At 45.2% G+C, this 13,652-nt stretch overlaps 1 protein-coding gene across 1 annotated transcript in view; it reads right to left on the reverse strand.

The window, feature by feature from the left end:
- The window catches only part of HS3ST3A1 (heparan sulfate-glucosamine 3-sulfotransferase 3A1), a 98,669-nt gene extending 85,285 nt beyond the window's left edge, over window positions 1–13,384 (reverse strand). The window contains exon 1 of the mRNA XM_059907172.1: window positions 11,990–13,384. Within this exon, the coding sequence (XP_059763155.1) occupies window positions 11,990–12,588 (599 nt within the window). The 5' untranslated portion in view covers window positions 12,589–13,384. The remainder of the gene's footprint in view (window positions 1–11,989) is intronic.
- Between the last annotated feature and the right edge of the window lie 268 nt (window positions 13,385–13,652).

The raw sequence follows: 13,652 nt of genomic DNA on the forward strand, positions 1-13,652 counted from the left end.
TTGCTAACTCTGATCTTCACTATAAGCCAAAGGTTATAAACTAGCAGCCCCTCTCCTCCAGATGAAATTGATTTACTCCCTCTATGCAGAATTTTGGTTTGTGTTAGGTTTGGCTTTTAATATGTTAATTATTTCTCAATATGTTTTTTAAAAAATCAGTATCCCCAGATTCTTTAGAAAAATCAGAGGGCAGGGCAATCATGAGTCTACTTTCTTTCTTGGCAACTGTCAGCTGGAGCTGGGAAGTGGTTTCTCCAATGTCTGCTTCCAGCTTGCCACCCTCTGCCACAGGGCAAATGCACCTGAAAGTCCCAAGAATTTTCATCACAAGCATTGGCTCCCCATGAACTCCCCCCCATATAAATATAAAACAGATCCAGTGTGTTTTCTTTCCATCATTAAACCCTAGCAGGGCATTCTAGTAGACCCTCTGGCTTTGGGGAAAGCCTTTTTAACAGATACTGTTGTAATCTCAAGTCCTCCTACACCAAGAAGAAAGAGAAAGGCCTCATTAGAAAGAAAAACAAGCGGCCTTTATTTCTTTAAGAAAAACCCACAACATTTGATGAAAGAAACTACAATAATTAAAGTCCACCAGAAAATTAAGAAAAAACCCAGATGCCAGTTTTTGTTTACTCTAAAGCTTTGTTTGTAAAATGAAATCACTTCATCACTGCAGCCTTTTCTTACCGCCAGAACTTTTCAAAACATCGATTGCAAGCAAACATGGCTTCAGTTAAGAAAGGTGACCAGGGGCGCAGTTAGCTCTGGGAATGTAACTTTCGTTGCAGCTTAATCCAGTTCCCTTTTTAAATACCTGAGTTTAAGGAGAATCTGCAAAGATTTACGACCGTAACAAACACACCACTTTTGAATTTGTCATTCAAACCAGCCTGGCAACTCTGATACTTCCTATTGAAAGGAGAGCTCTAATCCAAGTAAGAACTCTGAAAAAGGGAAAAGGAATTTTATTCCCATAATTTGATTGATTACTTCCTACTCTGAACACTCGAGAGAGAAAAAGCAAACTTTTTTTCTGTCTGTAGTTGGATTTCTCCCACTAATCTTTTACAAGCAGGTAACAACCATAAAACACAAATTACTTACAAGGATCCACAGGCCAGTCGTGCTAGCTGGGTTCCAAAATCTATAAGCATCAAAATACTGGGGAAAACATCTGAGATGAAAACCACAAATGTAAAGATGAATTGATCACTGACTATATTCAATTCAATACTTTAATTCACCAGTTCTGGGAGGAGAAAGAATAATGCTATCAATTGTTCCATTCTCTGGAATAATTTTGCCATCGATACAAACCCTCCAAAATGATATTTATGTAATTCAGAGCATGCAATGGTTTCCCAATTGTAGTCTCCAGAATTTTACCCTGAAAAATGATAGCTCTAAGCTCTTGTCTTTTAGCTTAACCTTGGGCAAGGCACCCTGTTTTCTCATAGGCAGAAGACAATCTCTGAGATACTTTCTAATTCCAACTTCCTTTATGGTTTATGATTCTGTCTGGTTAGAGCCAGAAAAGTTCAAATCAACAGCCATGCCTTATTTGGCAATGAGCCGACCACTACAGTAAAGAGCTTGGCACTATTAATGACCAGCTGGCAGGATAATTAGATAAAAATTATTAATAACAATAATAATGAAGATAGAAGAGTGCTTGGGGGTAAAAATTGGGCTATGGCCTGATTGGGAATATTAACATTTCTAAAGAATAAAAAGTGTCAATCAAAAAGTGCAAATACATGTGTATGGAAGGCTGAGTCACTTGGCTGTGCACCTGAAACGATCACAACATTGTTAATTGGCTATACTCCAATATAAAATAAAAAGCTAAAAAATAAAGTGCAAATACAGAAAAGAGTGAGAAAGATGGACTTTGGCATGACTCAGCCATAGCTGGTTGGGGGTTTCCTACAAAGTTGAAGACACCAGGGAATGGGTACAACCACCAACTCACCTTGCCCCACTTCCAGGAGCAGCCAGCCACCTTCTCATATATCGCTGACAATATTTTGGCTTCCCCATGCAGCCATTCAGAAGGAGGAAACTTGATCATTTGGACCACTAAACAAAGAGGTTTTTTTCACGGTGATTATTTTTCAGTGGGTGGGTGAAAAATCAATTGAATGGCTCAGGATTTCTGATATGATCAATAAGATGAGCTCTGTGAGCAGATTATATTATTTCTTAAAAAAAAAAAAGAATTACACAAGAAGTAAAGGTGGTTTTAGTTATTCCTGATAGGGCAATAGACTCACAAGGATATTTAAAGACTTGAAAATTCGCTTTGTCAACTCTGTGTTGATATGTTGTCTAGTTTTTAACTAAAGGTCTAAGGCCCAGGATCAAACATGTCCAAGTCCTTCTATCACATGGGACAGGCTTTCAGTCCCTACCATCTTTGAGCCCCTGATGGCTGGATATCTAGGCAGGAACCACACTTGGGCAATTCCATCTGAGAACATGATGCTTCTCAGCAGTGAAGCATTGGCATAAGGTAGGTGGACTTGGGTTCAGCACTAGTTCTACTATTTCCTTGACTATATGACCCTGGGCAAGTTACTTCATCTTTTTGAGCCTCAGTTTCTTGAGCTATAAAAGGTAGTAAATAGTAGGACCTACCTAATGACATTAGTCATATTAATAAAATATCCAGACTACATGCAGCAGGTCATGCAGTAAAATCTAGCAACATCCAGTGTGGGCTCAACAAATGCAGCTATTATTACCTTACATCTAAAATGATAGATAGGGCTTCCCTGGTGGCACGGTGGTTGAGAATCTGCCTGCCAATGCAGGGGACATGGGTTCAAGCCCTGGTCTGGGAAGATCCCACATGCCGCGGAGCAACTAGGCCCGTGAGCCACAACTGCTGAGCGTGCACGTCTGGAGCCTGTGCTCCGCAACAAGAGAAGCCGCGATAGTGAGAGGCCCGCGCACCGCGATGAAGAGTGGCCCCCGCTCGCCGCAACTGGAGAAAGCCCTCGCACAGAAACGAAGACCCAACACAGCCAAAAATTAATTAATTAATTAATTAATTTTAAAAAATAAAATAAAATCATAGATAGATCATTCAGACAGAAAATCAGTAAGGAAACACTGGATTTGAACTATATGTTAGACCGGATAGATCTAACAGATATATACAGAACATTCCATACAACAGCAGCAGGATGCACACAGAACGTTCTCCAGGGTGGATCGTATGCTTGGCCACAAATCTAGTCTTAACACATTTAAGAAGATTGAGATCATATCAAGTATCTTTTCTGAACACAATGGTATGAAGCTAGAAATCAGTAACAAGCAGAAAACTGGAAAATGCACAAATATGTGGATGTTGAACAACATCCTACTTAAAACCAATGAGCCAAAGAAGAAATCAAAAAGTAAATCAAAAATTATCTTGAGACAAATGAAAATGGAATCTGAACACACCAAAACTTATGGGATGCAGCAAAAGCAGTTCTAAGAGGGAGGTTCATAGTGACAAATGTCTACATTAAGGAAAAAGAAAATCTCAAATAAGCAACCTAACTTTCCCCTTAAGGAACCAGAAAAAGAAGAGCAATCTAAGCCCACAGTTAGAAGAAGGAAAGCAATAACAAAAATCAGAGTGAAAATAAATGAAATAGAAACTAAAATGACAGATTTCGTCAAATGTACTTTGCAGGGTTCAAATAGTTTGCTATTTTTAAAAAGTTTCAACATGCATGAAGAAAAGCATTATACCAACTAAGATGGAAAAATGTCAAACAACAAGCCCAGAATGGCATTAAATCACAGAAATTATTTTTATCTACATAAGCATTTAGTAGCCTGTCCTTTGCACGATATAGGTTCATAAGACAGATGCAACCAAGGTAAGTGAGCCAACGATTAAGAGGAAATACTGTTATCTTCTCTGAGTCTCAAGATGTACCAGGTGTTGTTTTGTTTTGCTTAAGTAAAAATGTGATTTTAATTTTGACAGTTGTTAAAAATATCAAAGGAAATGTTTTGAGGCAGATTGTCATTACTCTATTAAACCTGAGCCTCTGAGGCACAACAGAAGCAAAAAATGCCAGCGTGCTACCTGTACAGGAACTTAGAGTCTGATAACACTGGCATCCCAGGCTTAGCTGCTCCAGCAGGAAGGACCACCAGGATGCCCAGGTCCTGTCCTCCAGGGCTCTGGAGGTTGGATGCTCTCCCTTCCACCCTCTCCTTCAACCCCGTGGTTGCTCCAGGTCTGCTTTGCTCCCGTGGCAGATCCCATAAGCCAGGGTCTAAACCAAAGGTTAAAGCACAAGGGCAAGGAAGCAGACAGAACATTTAAGCTGACCCAGAAAATCCAGACTGTGTTGTCATCTGAGCTGTAAGGAGTGTCCCCAGGCACGGCCCCATCTCGTCACCGCATCACCAGCTTCCCCACCCCTGACAACTGCCCCTCCTACACCGGAGGCAAAAAAGCCAGATGCCCACATCGGATTTTCCTCTGACCCCTACTTCAGTTCTTCGTGTTCTCAAAAACTTGCCACCGACATCAGAGTTTTTGCTCTCCAGGCAGAGAGGGATTCAGTCAGGGCTGCGTGACTTTTTATACCTTCTTGACTTGACACTTGCCAACCATAAAGAAGAGACAGAAAGACAAAACAGTCTCTGTCCGTGTTTCAGAGACAAGAGAGTAGGAGGGGAGCCCTGAGCCAATTTTCTTATGAAATAAGCTGAGGGAAAGATCAGCGTGTCTGGAGCAACAGGTGCTGGCGTGGAGGGAGCTGGCAGGCTGTGCTGGGGGCCCTGGGGAGGAGAGGACTAAAGGGCTGCTTGGTGGAGTGTTTCGGGATGACCCCTCACACCCTCTGCCTTCTTTGTTAATGGTGTTCTTTTCCCTTTGGTTTTGGAATCATTCTAGACAACAAAACTGTAAAAAAAAAAAAAAAAAAAGCAGTACAGAAAAATCTCAGAGACCCCTTCAGCCAGACAGTTTCCCCTGAGGTTGTCATCTTCCATAACCCTGGTAAAGGATCAAAACCAAGAAATCAACCTTGGTATGTATGACACCGTGAACTAAACCACACACATCAGTCACATTTCCTCAGTATTCCACCAATGCCCTTTTTCTACTCCAGGATCCAGTCGACGGTACCAGACTGTATTTATGCATTAGCAATTAGTCTCCTTTTTCCCCTCCCAGGGTGACAGTTTATCGTTCTTATTTTGTTATTCATGATCTCGCCATTTGTGAGAAATGCTGGTCAGGTATTCTGTGGCTGTACCATCCATTCATGTTGGTCTAACGTTTTCTCATGATTAGATGGGGGTCAAGGATTTAGGGGAAGAAAACCCCACAGGTGAAGCCCTCCTCCCTGCCTTACACCAGGGGATACAAGATCTCAACACGACAACTAGGGAATGTCACCCTCAGCACTTGGTTCAGTGGGGTCCGCCGGGTTCCTCCACCATAGCGTTCCCATGTTCCCCTTTCCCCCTTCCTTCCTTTTTTTTTTTAAATTGAATTATAGTTGATTTACAATGTTATATTAGTTTCAGGTGTACAGCAAAGTGATTCAGATGTACATATATATCTATCTAATCTTTTCAGATTCTTCTCCCTTATAGGTTATTACAAAATATTGAGTACAGTTCCCTGTGCTCTACAGTAGGTCCTTATTGGTTACCTACTCTATATATAGTAGTGCATACCTGCTCACCTCCCTCGCCAGGCCCTGGACCAAAGTCACAGGAAACAGTCTCCCGCTGGAACTCTGAAAACACCTTCCTATAAAACTGTCCCACATGGTGGATCTTCCCAAAGTGTATCTCAGGTGTGTTAAGGGTTAAACAGGCTTCTGGGTGCTGCCTGTTAAGAACCCTGGGACCCTCCTCCAGAGCCTGTACAACACGGGGATAGAAATAAGACTGCATTACTGATGTTGAAACAAAATCATCTGGGAGTATTTTCATGTGAAGCTGGCTTTCAGAAACAGGCAAAACACACTAACAAAACTGATCTGGGCATATGGCATTCCTTTCAGGTACACACATTTCTAATATAAATCTCCTAATCACTTCTCTCTTCTTTTTCAGGTTTATTGTCAAGGCAGGTCTTTTTTATTTCTCTCCAAAGGGTAACCTCCCTGCCTGAAAGAGCCGGCTCAGGCACAGTGGCTGTTAAGTGCTACCCAGGATGACTTTCCCTCCTTTTTTAAAAAAAAGTGAGACCGAACATACTCTGATCATGATGAGGTTTTCCAAGTCCACCCTTTGAGTTCCTTGCTGACTCTCCCTCCCACTAGGTGGCGCTAAAGGTCACATTCTAAGTGGGCTGCTCTCAAAAGAGTCCAGGAAGAGGATTTTTTTTAACCTTTGTGAGAATATCACAAGTACGAAACTAACGGCAAGTACTAAACTTCCTTCTTACTAAGCAGTTCCCCTTTCCTTTTTCACATTTACTGCCACCTGACAGCTTCTGAAACTGAGCAAATCTGAACTTCTGGAATCCAGCTTTCAAGGAATCACGGAATAAATGTAAATGTTAGAGGCATAACGGTCATGACATGAGTGATATATAAAATCAGCAGTTGCATCATTGGAGGCAAGCAGCTGGGAAGATGTTTCAATTCTCTGAACTCAGCATTTCCTTGGTTTCTACGTTCTGTTTTCACATAAGTTTAGTTCACGTAAGTTTACTATATCAATATTCCCCCTCCAAAGAGATTTTTTTAAACTGTATCAAAAGAGCAAAGATTTTAAAGTGCTTCTGAACATTTTTAAGACATTCTTGAAAATGCAAAGACTAGGGAGCTAAAATATTACTTAGGTGCAATTTCCTCTGGTTACACATCAAAGGCATATGTTTTAATAGGAAACCTCATTTCCACAATTACGATTCATCACTTAAGGAAAAACAAACTTTCTAAAAGCTTCGAGTCTAATATCATTGGGAAGCACTCAGAGAAAGGACCCTCTTTATCAGCCCAGTTCCTGTTCCTTGGGGGAGGAAGACGAGCCCCTAAGGGAAATTGCTACGTCTATCAAGTTCCCAACCCAGCCCAGCAATGTGACTGATGGTAATCGTGATGTGCAATCATTCAAATGCATCCCGTAGAGATAGCAGGCCTTTGTTGTTTATACCAAGTCAGTTTGTTTGCTCTGTGACACTCTCCTACTATGATGTGAGCATCTGGTCTGTGTAAGGTCAGACCCTGTTGCCATTAATTGCACAGGCTTATTTTGTTCTCATGACCCCTCCAGAATACAGATTTGGCACGTACTCTTTCTGGGCCAATCAACAGACATTTCTATGAGACAAATATTTTGGCCAGAGCGTTTCTGGATTTTTTTTTAAGAGGAAGGCAGAAGATTACAATATTGTGGAGGATTTTCACTCCTATTTGGCTACGCATTTCACATACACTACATCAGCGCATGATAAATCTCATCACTACAAGGGAATAATCACTCACATAAGGTATTCCAATTCCAGGCTATACCAAACATGGTTTTGCTATTGTTGTTTTTAATGCCTGGACTCAATAATCCTAGACCTTGTTCCACCTGGGTGTCTGATGCTGCTCAGAAGTTCCCCAACCACTAAATAACTTTTCTGTTATCAACTCTACCACATTCCCCACCTACTGGGTACCTGCTCTTGCATACATGTGTGTATGGGTTCATGCGTGAACCTCATGCGCCACACACACACACACACACACACAGAAATGAGACTGTTGGACTTGTCTTGCTGGGTTGGTCTACTGGGGAGATGAACCCAGGGCAAACAAAATGGCAGCATGTGGCTTCTCAAAGGGGCTCTTTGCAACCTCTCAGTTGATGGAGAGTGTCCAGTCAGTGAGGGCTCCAGGGAGCAAATGCATGAAAGAAATTGGGCCCTCCCCTCCCCCCCCCCCCCACAGACATGTACCCTAGACTCAGGGCCCAAAGCTGCTTCTCCCCAATTTCCCCCCTACCTCTTATCCCTTCCAAGGTCCTTCGCTTCCCTCTGAGGACACAGAGCCCCTTTGGATGTCAGTCCCCAGGACCTTGCGTGGGTGGCCAGACTCCCTTGGTTCGAATTTCACTTCCAACCCTTCATGTAGAAGGGCTGGTGGCTCAGGAGGGCGGGAAAGTACACACGGAGGTACCCTGCAGCTGCTCCCAGCTGCTCCGAGATGCCGATCGCCCCCGATAGGAACCGAAAGTGCCTCTGCTCAGCCTGCCTCTCCCGTGGACGCGATAAACAAGGCAGTGATCAGGAAGGGCCAGAAAACTTCACGTTCTGATGAAGCCATGGAAAGAACCAACTCCTAAACTCCAAGCTGAGTCATCTTTGATCTTTCTAGATGCTACAGAGTAAGATAAGTTTAGCGACATTCTTCTCTGCAGAAATCATCCAGTCTCACTAAAGAAAATGAGTCAAAATATAGGAAAGAGACATGCTAGCACAAGAGATTAGATGATGAACACTTACTATCTTGTCCCCAAATAAAAGACTGAAGTGTTACAGAATCCAAACATTTGTATTCATATACCTATATAAATATATATATATATATATATGTACATAGTATATATAAGCACACACATATCTTTAAATACTTTATAAATAGGTATCTTTTGTCTTAGGAGAAAAATAACCATACCCTCTAGTTGGTGCAGATATACAGGCAGAGAAGGGGAGGGGCTTCTTTTAGAATGCCAAGTTCACCTGCTCTTGAACCACAGCAGAGGCGTTTGGTCTTAACTTCCAGAAAAGATCTCAAAGTTCTGAAGGTAATGAAACAATTCCCCCCTTTTCTTGAGGAACCCACCACACATCCGATGGAAATGGAGACCGCTCACGGTGAAGGACTGCTTTCCTGTGACACACAAGCCACAGACATTTGTTGTCCTGATATCATGTCAGCTAAATTAAGTAATGTGGAATGTTTTTTAAACCCCACCAGAGTGGAGTTTCATATCCAGAAAAGTCCACTGAAGCGTCCTAAATTATCATCAACAAATTTCCTGGCATATTAAAATGTTCCTTTATTTCATTTATTTTAGAGTAATATTAGGACATTTTTAAATCAATAAGAATAATTTCCTTTTTAGAGATTTTAAATAAATTCGTTTTCTTGGCCTTTACTACACATTTGTCCAAACGAAGAAACCACTGATTACACTGTTCTTGGGATGTAGTTTATAAAGTACTTTTAATTTTTTTCCCAGAGAGAGAAATTTATTGACACATCCTAACAACAGGCGTTTTTAACTCTCAAACTCAATTTCCAAGAGACTTTCTTCCAACTTCGCAGCAACAACAGATTTGTCCCGTTGTCAGGACGGTAGGGGGCGCTGCCACAACAAACTATTATGGCAAATTGAGAGAATTTTCACTGGGCGAAAAAACAAGGCTAGACATTATGATTCTCCCATGTCAATGAGCATGTAAAAAATATTGTACAAATTTTTTTCTCTTCCATAATTCACTTCAGCGTTCAAATACTAGGGTTTTCTTTCTGTTCGTTTGCGTGTGTGTGTGTGTGTGTGTGTGTGTGTCTGTGTGTGTGTCTGGTCATAAATGTGTGTTAGAAACCCTATATTACAATTTTTGGGCTGACTGAAGAAGGTCTTACCGAATACCTTTACCTAAAATACTGGCTAAACACAAGCAGCTAAAACGTGCCTAATAGTTAAATGGCATTCTGTGTGATTTTTTGTCATAGGTAAGTCTTCAGTCTATTTCACAAACATCTAACTCCAAGTTCAGAGCCGAGATGAAAGAGAACTGTAGCAAAGTTTCGTTAAATAATCGCATAATCCAGGCCCCACAGGTTGGACTTTTTAAATAGTTTTCCATGTAATTGAGTTAAACTTAAATTTATGCGTTCAATAAAAGACCACTGCAAATGGTAAAACAAAGACACTGCTCCAACACTTAGAAAATTAAATTCACCAAACCATGAAGTCTACTGTGCAGTTATTTTTGTAACCACCATAAATTGCTTTATAAAACTCCTCTACCGAAGTAAACAATCCAAGGCGATATTTACTTTATAGCATGCCTCCAGTTTCCAAACGAGACAGCAGCCTAAAAGTTCATGACTTTTTCTTCTTCTTTTCCTTTCCTTTTTTTTTTTTTTAAATACTTGTGTTTCTAGTTACTTTGAAACCTTCCTTCTCTTACACAAGCTCAGAAAGGTCAACGGAAAATAAGATCCAGCTCTGTGGATATACTGTGCCCCCAAATACTCATTTCTGGAATAGGAAGAAACAGTCCTACTTTGTGGAAATAAAGGCTATATAGCAAAATGAAAATAAAGGGTTTTAGTACTAAATATTTCCCCATATTTAATAGCACCTCACAGTCCAACACTGTCTTAGATGTTTTTGGGCAGTCGGCTTGAAATGTGTTCACTTATAGCCCTGTACCAGGCCACATTCAATGCAAACTGCTATAGATAAGAGTTTTAGGGGTCTTTAATCACTTCTTTCTTGTGTCCTTGATGGAAAAAACAGAGCTGCCTTTGTGCTAAGAAGAAGGACCTGTTGTTTCCAGATTCAACAGGTCATTTTTATAAGAACTTCCCAGAGGATACAACATAAATGACAGAGACACAAGGGGATTTTTTTAAGTGGCTGATGATTTTAAATGATATATATTCTATAGTAAGGGAAGGTTGTTTGTTTTCCTCTCCAACAAATGGAAAGTTACTGTTTTAAACATGTTTAATGTTCTAGTTCGACTTTTAGGACCAAACGTTTTCTCATGAGTTGGGTTACTGTAAATTTGCTTCCTGTGCTTGACCCTCAAGTAAATAAACTTGTCAAATCACATCCATTTCTCTTTTGGGGATGAATGGTTAATTGAGAGGACTTTTGAAATATATTTAAGTGGTATTGTAACTTCTGTCCTATCATTTCAGTTAAGATAACAAGGAGACTGCAAATTTAATGAACAAGATAAAACTTTATAAAATGGAAAATTCTGGCCTATTTTTCCATATACTCAGAGGAAAGAAAAAAAGGCCAATATTTTATGGCAAACAAAATCCAGGTGACACTAAGATTTATTAGAGTTTGGCTTATTCTATTATTAAAGGTGGCCTGAATTTGAGAAGACTGGCAAGTTTAAGATTAAGACCTAAATCAGACTTGTTTCCTACACTGTATTCGGAGGGTTTTTCACAATGTAACCAGGATCCCTATTTTTCCCCACTTTTCTTCCTTTCAAAAAATTTTGTCTACCTCATTTTTAAAGGGAATTGTTTGGAGATCTTTAGAAAAGTTTCTGCCAGTCCAGAGACAAAAGGTACTCTTCCCTACAAATACAGAAAGCATTTTATACAAAGTCATTCCTAGCCCCAAACGAAAGTTATTGCCAACGAAGCCTTCTTTAAAACACGCTGCTCTCACATATATCTCCCCAAAACCTAGAGTCTAGTTCTTGACACTTTAACTGTGTCTATATTACTTACTATCTAGTACCTAGGACAATTAGACAAAGAGTTAAGGTAAATAAATAAACAGGCGATTGCAAAGACTGCGTTAACCGCAGGGAATCGCCCAGAAGATAAAGAAGAAATAAAAACAGGCTTCCTTGGGAAAGGGATCCACTAGGTCACATATCTAGTAATTGGTGAACAGGTTTTTCTAACTTGGAAGAGACATGTTTCTTTTTTTTTTTTTCTCTTTAGCTACGCACAGGGAAACTTTCACAAAGCAGGAGAAAATGATGAGATTGGCTATTTGGGGAAAAGGGAATTCCAAGAACTAAAGAAAAAATCTGCAAGGCCAAAATTTCCTTCCCACCCGCTCCCTCTTCCCCGGAAGAAGGCAGGGTGGGGAAGGAGACCCCTCACCTTAAGGACAACTACCGATGACCCTCTGCCCTCTGCATGAAACCGGGGAGGGCGATGAACTGGGTGGGCGTCACCACGGGCTCCTCGAGCCCCTTCCCCGGGCTCTGCCCGCCCCCGCCTGCCCGCCTTGTCCGGCCCCAGCTCACCGGTACCAGGCGAGGCCCTTGTCGTAGCTGCGGTCGAAGAAGTGGGGCTCGGCGCCCACGGCGCGCACGTCGGGGTGCACACGCAGGAACTCGAGCAGCGCCCGCGTGCCGCCCTTCTTCACGCCGATGATGATGGCCTGCGGCAGCTGCTTGCTGCCTTCGTCCAGCAGCAGGGCCAAGGTCCCCGGCGGCGTCTCGGCCACGCTGCTCCCGGCCCCGGAGCCGCCGGGACTCCCCGCCAGGCCAGGGGGCTCCTCTTCCCAGGCCGCCACCTCGCCGTCTTCCCGCGGCGCGGGCGGCCGGCGCCTCGGCCACGGCTGCACTTGCAGGAGGCGCTTCCCTCGCGCGGCAGCGGGCCACGCCGCCGGCTCCCCCGGGCCTCCCGCCGGGACACCGCGACCCGAGGCCCCCGCCTCCTTGCCACCGCCCGACCGCCCCACGACGGGGCCCGACAGGGTCTGGCAGCGCTCGGCCAGGCAGTAGAAGACGTAGAGGGACGTGAGCAGGGAGCAGAGCATCAGCAAGAACTTCCGGAAGATGCTGCGGGACAGCGGCTCGGCCGAGGTGGGGTGGGCGCCGGCCGGGGCCGGAGGGGCCATCCTAGCCGGAGGCGACGTCGGGCAGCGCGCGGGCCATGCTAGGCCGGGACTCCGCCAGGTGCCGTGGCATCCTCCGGGGGGGCCTGCGCGCTGGACGGAGGCCACATCGCCTTGCGCCCCTGCGGCCGTGCGAGCTGCCCGGGCGGTGGCAGCCGAGGCTCCTCGGGGAGACGGAGCCCCCGGAGCCCCGCGCGGAATCCCAACCTCCGGTCGAGGGGGCGGGAAGGGGGACGTGGTGCCGTGCTTAAGAAACCATCGTCTGAGACTCGCCCAAATCCTGAGCCCGGGGCCGCGCTCGGCGCCCCCGGTCCCCGAGAGTCGCCGGAATGGGGGTGTCGGCGGCGGTGGCGAAGGCGTGCGTCTCAGCCCCGGGCCGGAACGGCCTCTCGGCGCGAGTCCCAGCTCAGCGATCGTGCATCCCTCGCTCGGTCCCGGTGAGGGGACGTGCGGCTCCGGGGCCGCTGAGCTCCGTGCGCTGCAGACCGCGGCGGACACAGTGCCTCCCAGCCGCCGCTTCCTCGGTCCCCGGCCCGCCTGGGCGCGCGCTCTCGGCCCCGGGGCGAGGTCCCCCGAGTCCCTCTACCCGAGCGGGAGCCAGAGGGTCCGCGCCGAGCCGTCCGACCCTCTTGGTGCGCTCCCGGCCGCTCCGGCGGCTCTCGGGCCCCACCTGGGAGCGGCGTGGCCGAGCCGGACTGCGCGGGACCTGTCAGCAGCCGTGGCCACTGCGCTCGCCGCCTCCCGGGCCGTCGCTGCCGCCACACGTGGGGCTCCGAGGGCAGCAAACTTGGCGGTGACGTCAACGGCCAAGGCCGGACCAGCCCCCGGACGAGCGCAGCGGGGCGGGAGGGGTGCGACGGAGAAAAGGTGGCGCGGACCCCGAGGCGGCCGCCCAATGACATCGGAGAGGGCGGGGGCGACAGGGGCGACGCCCCTTCCCCACTCCGCCCACCCCAGCCGGCGGCCTCGCCCCCCTCGGAGCGCTGCCGGGTCTGCGGCGACTCCCGGGGCGTCTGACTGACAGCCAGGGCGGCCGGATCCCCAGGGGCCTGACTTCCACCCAGCCA

This window comes from Balaenoptera ricei, chromosome 20 (genome assembly GCF_028023285.1).
Source record: "Balaenoptera ricei isolate mBalRic1 chromosome 20, mBalRic1.hap2, whole genome shotgun sequence".
Taxonomy (NCBI): domain Eukaryota; kingdom Metazoa; phylum Chordata; class Mammalia; order Artiodactyla; family Balaenopteridae; genus Balaenoptera; species Balaenoptera ricei.